We start from the raw sequence: 12,133 nt of genomic DNA on the forward strand, positions 1-12,133 counted from the left end.
CCCATACAGAAAAGTCTTACCAGCTGTCACTCACAGATACTTCCAATTAAGAAAAAATTAAAGTTATATCAATCATTCACACTTCAAGCTTTTCTGTAACCACAGAACTAGCAAATGTGCGCAAGAGAGTACACAAACGGAAGCTCTCAGTGAAGCACTTTAACTTACCAGATCCCATGCAGACAACCATTACAATGTAGGTTGTACTGTGAGAAACCAAGCAAGCGTAAAACACCTGACTTCATGTATTTATGTCTGCACACATTTGTGCATGCATACAAGTCTCTACCAGGCATACTGCCTTCTGCTTACACAAATGCTCCTTGGAATCTCAAATAACGTAGTACTGCTGTCATTCTAACTTAACCCAATATGAGTGAGTATAGTAGTGAAAGAAGTTTAATTTTTTCTTCCTTTTTGGCCTCATTAGCCAGAGTACAAAACAAGATTTTGCAAGTTGCCAAAGCAAAAGGAACGATTATGTAAGTATGTCTAACAACAGCATATATCTTTAGGGTAGCTGGAATTTGTGATGCAGCTCTTTGCTGTATTTGCTTTTTTGTTTTCTGTTTGTAGGTCCCCTTTTTGTTGCCCCGTACACGAAGGTGTGAGTGGTTTATTCTTTTTTTTTGAAGGGAATAGAGGGAAAAGAGGAACAGAAAGATTTTTTGGTGAAAACTCTGCAGCCATTTCCAAAGCTAAAATTTGAGGAGTAACAGAAAATCAGAGGCTGGTAATGCTGTCAGGAATCAGCACTGGGAAAAGAAAGCATGCCTTTATTGAGCATTTCTCTCTTTCTCTATTGAGCATAATGAAGTTACGTACTGAATGAAGAATAAAGATAAAAATTCGGAACAGCTACTCACTATGTTCATATCATATACTGAGTCCACTGACTCAGCTGTCACGATTAGAAAAAGCAAAAAATAAAAACCAACCCAATCCTGCAGTCAGAAACTATATTAAGACATTTGCACAAATTGATAACAGTAAGGTTGCATACACAACTCCAATCCTGACAGTTGCCAGTTTCTGATATAATGTTCACTAAAAATAACTTCAGGACTAATCCTGTCAGCAACATTTAATCCTACTGCTCTTGTACGATAAAATTATATAATGCTATATATAAATAGATTACAATTGTTCAGATTCTTACCAGATGGTATGAAGACTATGTTAATCCCAAATATAGTGTGAGTCAGCCAAGTGTAGAGTCCATAGAACCCAGCCATTTTGAGGGAAGCATCAAATACACCTCTAAAACAATCACAGAAACTCTGTTACATGTTACTGGCAATATGATTCTGGGAATGATGAAGGCATCTTTACGTGTATCTTTAACTATAAGGCGCTTTGATAAACTGCAAAGCCATTAGTGCCATAAATCACACAACTCAAAATGTATACCTTAGGTTTGCCTTATGAAAAGGACAAACATTCATCATATTTATCACTCGTGTCATCTACAGGAGCAAACAAACAAACAAAAAAACAACACACCAGACAGACTGTTTTTCACTACACAGCAGGTTCCTGGGATAAATTCCTTGGAAGAAGTTGCTCAGGAATCAGAGCACATTCTCTAGAAGAAGTAATCTTTTATCTATGAGAAACAGTGCAGTTCTATTTATGAGCTACTTCTTCTCTGTCCTTTTCCATTTCTACCTCTCAATTCATTTTCTTTATCTTCTTATATTTCTATACCTGCTCACTCTCGTTGGAATAAAACGAAGGGCCCGGAAGTGAAACAGGCTGCCTGAGCTCTCGCTTTCCTACACATTTACACAATTTTCTACATGAAAATAACCGAGCACTTTGTATTTATTACTGGTCTTGAGCCTCACTATCTTTATATTCCTAGATTTTAGGCTGCTTATTACGTCACACTACTGAAAAGAAAATAAAGAGCCTTGAGACGTAATTAACTCCTGGCGAACTTACATCCAACTTGCTGGTCACAAAATGGTGTATTCCTCTGTTAAGTGTCAGCACAGCTTCAAGAGACAGCAAGCAGGCAGCTCAGTACTGCGTCATTTTTACAGTGCTACCACATTGACAAAAGTGGAATATCCTGCAACTGAAAACTCATACATCTCACCACTGTATTATGCTCATTTTTCACACTTATTGAGAAAGACACTGCCTTTCTTGAAACCACTATTCCGGCTTGGATCTAAGTAACTGAATTATCCTTTCCTCAAAGAAGTCATAAAAGTTACACAGAATCATAGAATGGCTTGGGTTGGAAGGCACCTCAAGGATCACGAGGTCCAACCCACCCGCTGCAGGCAGGGCCACCAACTTCCACATGTAATACTAGATCAGGCTGCCTAGGGCCACATCCAATCTGGCCTTGACCATCCAGGGGCAGGGCATCCAATGGGACACCACTGCACTAGTGGTGTCACACATGTCCTTCCTAGCAGCCACAGATGTAGTTGGCTGATGTTAAGCTCCCATTTTACATTTAATACAGCAGAAGCGATGAAGCCAGATCATAAGCTGGAAGACTGTCATTGCACCTTGTGCAATACCAGTCTGCCTGGGAAACAGCCCCTTCTGGAACAACACCCCCTAAGAACACAATTTCAATCCTTTGCTGAATTGATAAAACCTACAAGAAGAACCTTCCCTATTACCCAACCACCAAGTAGTATCTCTTTTTAGCCATCAGCAAGAACTCCAAGACTCCCAGCTTTGGCATCTTTGGGCTTTATTCTCATTATTAGCCCCAGGAACAGTGCCTAATTTTTTTGCAACTCTTTCCCACCTAAAAGCACGCATGGACTCCCAGATGAATGCTGAACCAAATTACCTTGTTTAAAATTCATCCACTGGAATTTAGGAGTGCATAATAAGCCCTACAAATCCACGTGGTGTTAAAATGTGAGATTCTCTTGATAGACTAACAAGAAACAGCTGCCATCAGCCATTTTCCCAGCAAAAAAAAAATATGGTGGGAAAAGTATAGAAAAAGAAAGCCTTAAGCAATGACTTGAAAAAGCTGACCCAGTACTTGAAGATGACAGAGGAGGAGCGCTTATGTCTATGCGGGGCCTCAGCAAAGACAGCCAGAATACTGCACAGTTTGAAAAAGCTTCAGTAATGTAACAACGGGAAGTTACAGACCTATATGTACGTATAATCTGCAGATTTTGACTAGTGAATTACTTCTTCACGTTTTAGTCATACACAAAGGAGGCTTCTGGTGCACTAAGAACTGTCAAGGAAGAAAGAAGGATCCCAAAACCCAAAACCACAGCAAGAATGCTCAATGTGAGTTTGCACTAGAAACTCACACTTCAGCTGCTGAGAAGTCCGATTTTTCGGTATTTTCTGTGACATCTGTCCTCCTTCAGTGGCTATCAAAAAATGGCTGGATTTTAAGAGCTCAGAAGATGAACAGTTACAATGGAGCTTTTGGCAATGGAAGCCTCAAGGGAGCTGGTGGAATGAAGCGTGAGCCGAGCTGCACTGATCACGAGACTGCAGCAAAAACACTTCTCCCAGTTGCAGTAAAGATACATTTGTTCCCTTATGCTTTTGTCAAGCCAACCTCCACAGCCCTGTTGGTCTCTTAAATCTTAGGTCTGTCCCACAAAACGCTTCCTACAAAGAAGGCACGTTATGTCACCATCACTGAAACCCCTCATTGGTGATGCAAAAGTGTATTTTTTTAATACAGTTTTCCACATTCTTCCAAAAGAAAATCAAGCAACCAAAAAGAAAAAAATACAAAAAAAAAAAAAACCCCAAAAACCAAAACCCAAAACAAAACAAACAAAAAAACCCAACCAACAACAAAGCCAGAACAACTGGGACTGTCAGAAGAAAATATTAAATCTAAATATTTAACAGCACTGATGAGAACTCAGATTTCAGCACACTATAATTAAATCCTCAAGTAAATCCTCTTCCTTTCAAACAGGAGTGGTGGCACAAATACATTTCAGTTGTCAAATATGTTTTAAGGCTTCCCTTGAAGTATCTCCTTATTCTGCCTGTAAAAAATTTCCTGTTAGGCAGAAGAAGAAACAAGGTCTTAAATTCTATGAGCATGCCTCTAAAACGTATTTCACTATGCAGGAGGCAATACGAAGGCCTGGCAGATATCTGAAATACCTTGAAACAAGCAGTCACTTCAGGTTTTCCTCCAGAGACTACAGAAGAGTGGACAGTCTTATTATTCTAACTACAAATAAATAAATAAATAAACAGGAAAATGATCCCAATGGCCAAAAATAATTGCTGTGAATTTAACCATGTCAAGGAACAGCTGCAGAACTATCCAAAACCAATCCAAGGCTAAAACTAATTCTGCCATTCCATCTAGGCAGTTTTCTGAACTTTTCAGTTCAGGCAAGCTTCATTTTTATCTTCAGATGAATTTTATTCAAGTCTAAATTCAAGTTCAGACACGTCTTCTGCTGATGTAATCATGCAGTTTGTAGGAAAATTTTACAGTGTAAATCCACAACTCATTATAGGTGCAGCAGCAAAATAACTGAAAAGTTAATCCCAGAAAACAGCTATGGCTGAGTCCGATGTCATTCTGCAACCTGATGGAATGCATTCATCACTGAAGTTTGTAGACCATTCTGCAAAGCTGGGAGGAGCTGTGCTAATTTATAGGCACAGATCACAGACCAAAGTGGACCTGAAAGGGTCACCTTAAAAAAAAATGCAGTTCAAACAATGCAAAAAAAAATAGTATATTTCAACAACAAAAATAAAATATAAAAAAGAAGGGTGCAATAAATGGAATCACCAGCAGCTCTATGTAAAGAGCTAAGGGTTGCAATAGATTATAAGCAAGTCAATTTTACATTAATGCAAAAAAAGGAAACATCGTATGACTTGCACATACCCTAGCATTGTCTATGAGATACATCTCCAGTACCAACTTTACTTAGCAGTGCCCAGACATCAGCTGTGAGACTGTTGTGCAGACTGATTTCCTTATGCTTCAAGAGAGATGCATGGATGCAATCTACAGTGAAAAGCAGAAAGAATGACGGGCAGTCCAGAACAGGTGATCTCTGAGCAAAGATACCACCAGAGGGGAAAATCTGGGGAAAAGACATAAGATAGCAAAGAGGGCTGCAACGATGAAGTAAATGCTGCTTCTTCCCCACCATGGGTTGGAAGAGAAGGAGGATATCTGAACTAGAAAAAGAAAGGTTAGATGTTGGTTTAAACTTCGTCACGTGTAGGTCAGGGCTGTCCACCACTGAGCTTTTGGGACCAGGTTAGGTAGGGTGCCAGCTGCTGTGACTTGAGGCACAAATCCACATGTCCCATGTAATATGGCACAGCAGGTCTGCAATGCATGCTTACGGCTGGCAAGAAGCATATACCTCCAAATGGCCACATAATAGTATGGCATCTCTTCAGCTCCTTGCATCTACCGTCAAACTAATAAGCTAAAAGGAGAAGGCATCACACAGCACAGAAACCTGTGAGGTGCCGGTGGAGAAGTGCGAAATGAGAGGAGACTGCATTGATTTCCCCTCCTCTTCTATTTCTTTTTGCCTACGTCCTCCCTCAATCACAGAAAAACAGAGAGGATCCAACCCTGTGGCTCAGCAGAACTCCCAAGCCTCTTCAAGACTCATGTTTTTTCACTTCTATCAGAAACACTAAGAATTGCGTTTTGAAGACTCTGGAAATCCACGTTCATTTGACCTCATGGTTACGGCAGCTTAAGACACTGAATGGAACATTTACAAACAGCATACTTTTGCTATTCAGCATCTGGGATACCTGTGGCACGCGAGTGCCAAATGCTGAATGAATTTATCACCATCTGTACAAAGCGTAACTTCCCGATGAAACAACAACAGTAAATGAATTTTGGTTCTTAGCACCTCCTGGGCATACACACAGATTCCTTTCATACATAAAAATGACACTACGTTTCAGGAATCAGAAAATCCCATTACAGTTCACATCTCACACAGGTACTGTATTTGGATGAGCCGCTTCAGCAACAAGAGTTGTCACCTGCCAACACGTAACTCACGAGCACTTCAGGCACCGTGCTGTAAGGCACACTTAGACACGTGCATTTTTACAGACTTTGGAAAAGTAGGTAAAACTGGGGGAAAAAAACCCCAGAGGAACACGAGCCACACTTCACGTTACTGAGATGATAAACGAAGTAACTTCTGTCAAGTCATCAAATGCTTCCGCATAATTGGCCTAAACTTTTCAGTTGCTCTCACTTCACTGCAAAACTAAGGAATTGCTTTTAAATTTCACAAGGGAAAGCGACACCTTTCCATTTTATGGGCTTACAGGGGTAGGAGTAGAAGTCCTCAGAGAATTCTGCTTGTTCATTTTTACTGATTTATAGTAAAAAAGTCTACAGCTTTCCCTTTGCCGCTACCGCAATTTATACTAAATGCATGCTGGCCTCCTAAAATACACAGGTGAATTCAGGAGCACTTCACAGAGCCTACAGGTAAGGTCTGTTCGCCATTAGTTACATGTGAACTGGCTCCCGTATGAAGATCTCCAAACGTTTCACATTGCTGCTGCAATAATCCCAGTTTAAAGGAAACAAGGAGGTGAAGGCTCCTGGGATGCAGTGCACGCCTCAAGTCTCAACTCGGGAGCGTTCACATTTTTGACCTCTGAATTCCCTGAGTTTTCTCCATCTTCCCAGAGCATTGGAGGAACAAAGAACACGTGGGCTGGAATGATGAAGATGTGAGTTCCTGAAAAGGTTAGACAAAGAATTTGGTAACCTCAGAAAAGAGCTATCCTCATTCCTATGATAAGGGGCTAAAAACTGGACAAAAGTGGAATCTGGCATCTGTCTTGGAAACGTTTGCAAGAATTAAGGTTTCTCTAAACACCTAACAAAACACACTGAAAGCCATAAAGTGGTTTACAGGGATAAGAATACCCCAAGTCAAGAATGTTAATAAAAGAAGAAGTCGATTTCATTCCTGAGTGCCAGGGCTGAAAGAAATCCTTCCACAAAATACTCTTAAGCCCGTTTTTGTATCCCTTTAAGGGTTCTGTTCTCTTAGGGAGACAAAAAGATCCTCATTATTTTTCAGCTTGAAATTACACATGAAAACAAGTGGCAAGATATACTCCAGCTGCGAATAAAGCAGAAGTGGCAGTAAGTGGTTTTTTTGACAGAGTTTCATCTCTGGAGCAATATAAATGTGCAAATGATTTCCAGAGATGACTCTATGAGATGATTTTAACAATTTCTCTGTAGGAATGATGCAACATAAAAAGAAAAAAGGGGGGGGACTGAATCTAACGTAGGGGTTCTAGACATCCCACTAATCAGATCAAGACATACAGTCTCAAACAAAGCACGGGTCCTTCAGCTTAGGTCTTGAGCTGCTGGATGGGAAGTACCAAGGGAATTCCTCGTTTTGCTGTGCTTGAGCATGCAGCTTCCACTTCACCCTGAAAACTGTCTTTACCTCAAGCTATCAATTCTCACAGATTTACCTTTCCTACTCTCTCCCCACCTCCAGGGAGGGGCTGAGCACACAGCTGTGTGCTACTGAGCCACCTGCTGGGGTTAAACCACAGCAATCCTGGTAGCACTGACTTCTGCCTGTACTTCCTCAGTTCCCCTTTTTAATTCCACCTTTCAGCTTTCTGCGCTGCACATCAGGCATTCTTAGCAATTTGTTATTGCTCATTTTGTACACTTCTGTCACAACTCCTTCTACAGCCAAATTAATTTTAAAAGAATGGTTTTACAAGGTGACTCCCTCCTCTTATCTTCACAGCAAAGAACAATACAGCATCATTCAACCTCCCCTCTACAAAAGCCCACAGAAATCTTGTTATCGCTGTGCACTCCTTGCCTGCCCCTCACCAACCCTAGGCCCTCCGAGCACTTCCAAGTCTTGAAGCATGCAAAAAATGGAATTTTGTTTCAGTGGCATCTGAGGGAGCTTTGAGCAAATTAAACAAACTCTATTCTTCCACCCCCCACCATTTCTTTGGCTTATTTGGAGAAGAGGAGGCTCAGGGGAGACCTCATCATTCTCTAGAACTGCCTGAAAGGAGGCTGTAGAAAGGTGGGGGTTGGTCTTGTCACCCGGGTAACAGTGGGGATGAGAGGTAACAGCCTCAGAGTTGTGCCAGGGGAGGTTCAGATTGGCTATTAGGAACAATTTCTCCTCTGAAAGCGTGGTGAGGCAGTGGAGTCACCATCCCTGGAGGTGTTTGAGAACCGTCCCTGGATGTGGCACTGAGGGACAGGGTAGGGATGGGTTGGTGTCTGGAGGAGATGAACTGAAGAGGTATTTTCCAACCTTAACGATTCTATTTCTATCTGCCAGAGTTTTCTCCATTTAGCTAGAACTTCAGCTTTTTCCAAGTACTTTCTCATTTCCAGTGACCTTTGTTAATTAGGTGCTTACCTGCACGGGCTTCCTTTAACCTTACTCAAGCCTTTCTTAGAGGTTAGCACTCGCTGGCACTGCACACTGAACATTGATTACTCACCCCACAACTTGAAAGAATTTAATCATTTTAGATACCTCTTTTAGCTTCAGAAGTTTAGTGCATGAGAAATGGCCAACTGGACTCAGTATAAAAAGATCAAGATCAGCTCCAGTCTTACGTTAAGATACTTCCTTCTAGTCTGCTCTGATTATTACTATTAGAAACTTCTGAATCACAAGCATCAAAGGGAGTATTTTGATTGCTTATGCGGAGAATAAATAATAGATTAACCTGGTAATTCAACCTAAAATGACAATAAAGCAGAAAGCTGAAAGTTACAATGTTAAATCTTAAAAACATCAGGAAATCCTGGAGTTTTACACCAGTCTTAATGCTCTCTTCTTGTATTACAATAAATTCCTAAGTTAAACAGCAGAAATCTGTCCTAGGTTACAATAACACATACTGCAGCCTTAAATACAAAGATAAAGAAGCGTTAAATATGCAAGCACGGAAACTTGCAGTGTGTTATACTAAAATAATAATTATCGTAGTATCACTTCACTCCTCAAAATGCCTAATAAAAGTACAATGTGCAAGTAATATGGGGGCTTTTGTTGGGTTTTCTTTTGAATTTCTGGTGTGGTAGAAAAAAAAACAGTGTGCATGCATAACTGTATCGTTGCACTCTGACTACATGGTGCAAGACAAAGTTAAAGGATTAATATCTGAGATGCTATGCAGTTATATTGTTCTTAAAGGTTGTGTGCAAATGCAGGAGTTAAAACACACACACACACACAGACAACAACAGATTCCCTGTGTGTGCTCATAGATATCTTCAGACTTAAATAGACCGGACAGTCACAGAACCACAAACTACAAAAACATTAAAATAAATACGTTTGGAGCAGTCGGGATGCACCATCTGGAAAATGGAAGAAGCAAATTTCGGAACGATGACACCGACCAATACAAAAAAGGCAGCTCTTCAACAGCCAGTCAATATGCTTGACAATACGCTGTGGCCGTCTGCCCGGCTTAGAAAAAAGAACTGCTTTATTTCTAGTATCAGCCTGTACATTTACATCATCTCGTGAATTGTGCCTACAACACTGCCAAATTCCTACAGACTGTGTGATGTGTTTGACCCAAATCCTGTGTGTAAAATAATTTTTTCACAGTTTTGGATGTGTTTTGGAAATAAAACAAGTAACAGCTAAGCAGGAGCAAACAGGTTCCTTTATTTTTTTTCCTCTGTGTTTTTCCTTGAATAATTACTTAAAATCATGCGTATAGAAAATAACAAACAGACAGCTGTACTTAATCAGAACAAGTATTTGGAAGATATAAAAAGGAAATACAAGAAAAGACATGCGATTTGTTTTTATTATTTGCTTATAGGACAATATTTAAGAGTATTCAATATTGTGGTAGGAGCGAGTCAAAACTCTCAGCAGATAAAACCTGCTATCTATCCCACCGGGATCATCAGATGACAATGACTGTCAGCTTGGTTCTACAAACATACAGAAACACAACAGCATCTCTTCTGGATTTACAGATCATACCACTTTTTTTTTTATTCTTCCAGTAACCCAACTGAAGGTTTCCTTTCCTCCATTAATTTTTGGAGAAATCTGTTATTCCCAGTTTTAGACTACAGCAGAATCCTTTTTAGATCTATTCTCATCTCTTGACATTCGCCGTAAGTAGAGCTTATTTCACTAAGACCCTTCTGATGACAAAACAGGTTTTTGCAAGAGATACTCCTGTTACTAAGGAACACAGAACGCATGCAGAAATTCAGTCAAAACATAATCAGTTAACAGTTGGCTTTGAAAAATTACTTTGAAAGACATTATTAAAGTTGCAGTAAAATAAACACATTTTAGCTTTTCTAAGCATTAGCATAACATGCTGGAAGATTATTGTTTTCTGTGGGAATTGTATCACCATTTCATTTTCTTCATCATTACTGCATGATGCCACAGTAAATAAGCCAGGTGCTTTTTAAACAGCTACTTTTTGTTTTTCCTCGCTTCTGATCACTCTACATGTTAAGAAATAGGAGCTTAAAAGCCATTAAGACTCTAATTCAGCTATACAGGTACACAGGTTCTCTTCGTATCAAATCTCCCTTTGGCTTTCTGGCAAATTTCAATTAAGAATGTGATTACTTCAGGACCGAAATACTTCTTTTTTTTTTTAGAAATGCCTGAGATTTTAAGAAAATTTATATATAGTCAATGAAAAATCTGATCAGATTTGAAGCATACGTGAGAAATGAAGAAAATGAAGCAAATAATGATAACCCTTCTCAAATTGAAAACAGTGCTCATCTTCCTAGAAGTACAAACCAAAATTCTACAAACAAGTATTTCAAGACATCACTCAAAATACTGATCTGGGTTTTAGATCGTTTTTACGATGTAATTTAGGCCCCACCAAAATTGAAAGCTGCAGTAACTTTAAGCCACAGCCATACCCGTGTGCATGCACTCATGTGAAAGTATCGCACACACTAAATTGCACTGAGGCCGTGACAACATGCAACTTAGTAATGTGCAATATCTCCACCAGAGCAAGCAGAATGGGAGCTTCGGGGAAGAAGGGTATGGTGCATTCAGGAAGAGAACGACATGCTGCTCAGGGAAAGGAAAATGGTTCAGGCAAAGGTGTGCATGCTACTACTTAGGAGACCTGTGAATTGGAGAGTTACTACTACATCCATTCGGAAAAATAAGAAGAAATCCAGACAGAAGCACCGCCTCCTTCTTACAGGGTTGAAGTCTGAAGGACATCATTTTCCTGCCTACACGGGGAGATGGGTGACTTACAGACTAACTTAATCGTACAGAAGCTTTTTGAGGAAAGTAAATCTCACAATCTGTCATGCGCGGGTTATTCTCTCTAAGCCTCAACACACTTCACTGCCAAATTTCTGAAAACAAAAGTATCTAAATCCAATCAACCGCTCTTATTGGTTCTCACATTCCTAAAGTAAAATCATGTTCCTGACTCTTGACTGACAGTGCTGCCAATAGAAATGGTGCACAACAGCCCCGAGAAGGTCCTCCTCTCTCCTCTCCCTCGGGGCTCAGGACATGAGGCATGGCACTTTAATGCTCCAAGGAGATCAGTAGGAGTAGGGGACAGCAAAAAAGAGCTCAGCAGCACGTGAATGTCAGCAGTGCCTTTACAGACTGCTGGAAGACCTTGCACAGACCAGCTGTACCTCTCTTTCCTGCCTGTGGGTCATCTGGGTGCTTCATCCTCTCGTAACTTCTGTCAAATAGGAGGAGCTGCACCACTTGCAGGGAGCCGGGTCAGCGGCAGAAGGGTAATAGCCGATCTCTGACACTCCAGAAACACTGTTGCTACTATCCTGTGGTACATGCACCCCAAACATAGGATGAGGAGGGGGATGGAGGACAGGGCACAGGAGGAAAGGTGGAGGGCTGTCCCTATGCCTGATGGGCAGCCTTTTTCTATGGCAAGCCAAATAGCATGGAGGAGCCATCCTGGAAAAAGGGCCCTCAGCCCCTCCAACCATCTTCCTCCTCACACAAAGGGCATCTTTCAGGCCACCCAGCACCACTCCCACCACCACAGGGGACATCACAGAGTCTTCCTAATGTCACAGTAGTTACCACTATCCCACCCTTTGTTCTAGCTTCTCTAAAAACCCTGTGTCTGTCCC

The 12,133-nt window shown here is 40.8% G+C and overlaps 1 protein-coding gene and 1 non-coding gene across 6 annotated transcripts in view; both read right to left on the bottom strand.

The window, feature by feature from the left end:
• The window catches only part of TMEM245 (transmembrane protein 245), an 80,125-nt gene that overhangs the window by 13,250 nt on the left and 54,742 nt on the right, over window positions 1-12,133 (bottom strand). For 3 of the 5 annotated variants that reach the window (XM_015282350.4, XM_015282352.4, XR_003073823.3), the window contains one exon: window positions 1,160-1,260. The exons of the other annotated variants lie outside the window; for them this stretch is intronic. In XM_015282350.4, the coding sequence (XP_015137836.2) occupies window positions 1,160-1,260 (101 nt within the window). Of the gene's footprint in view, window positions 1-1,159; window positions 1,261-12,133 lie in introns of those variants that run through there. 5 annotated transcript variants of the gene reach the window in all.
• On the bottom strand, window positions 10,939-11,008 carry MIR32 (microRNA 32). Its single transcript, NR_031418.1, has one exon. It is a non-coding gene; the product is annotated as a microRNA 32 (primary transcript).

This window comes from Gallus gallus, chromosome 2, assembly GCF_016699485.2.
Source record: "Gallus gallus isolate bGalGal1 chromosome 2, bGalGal1.mat.broiler.GRCg7b, whole genome shotgun sequence".
Lineage (NCBI taxonomy): Eukaryota > Metazoa > Chordata > Aves > Galliformes > Phasianidae > Gallus > Gallus gallus.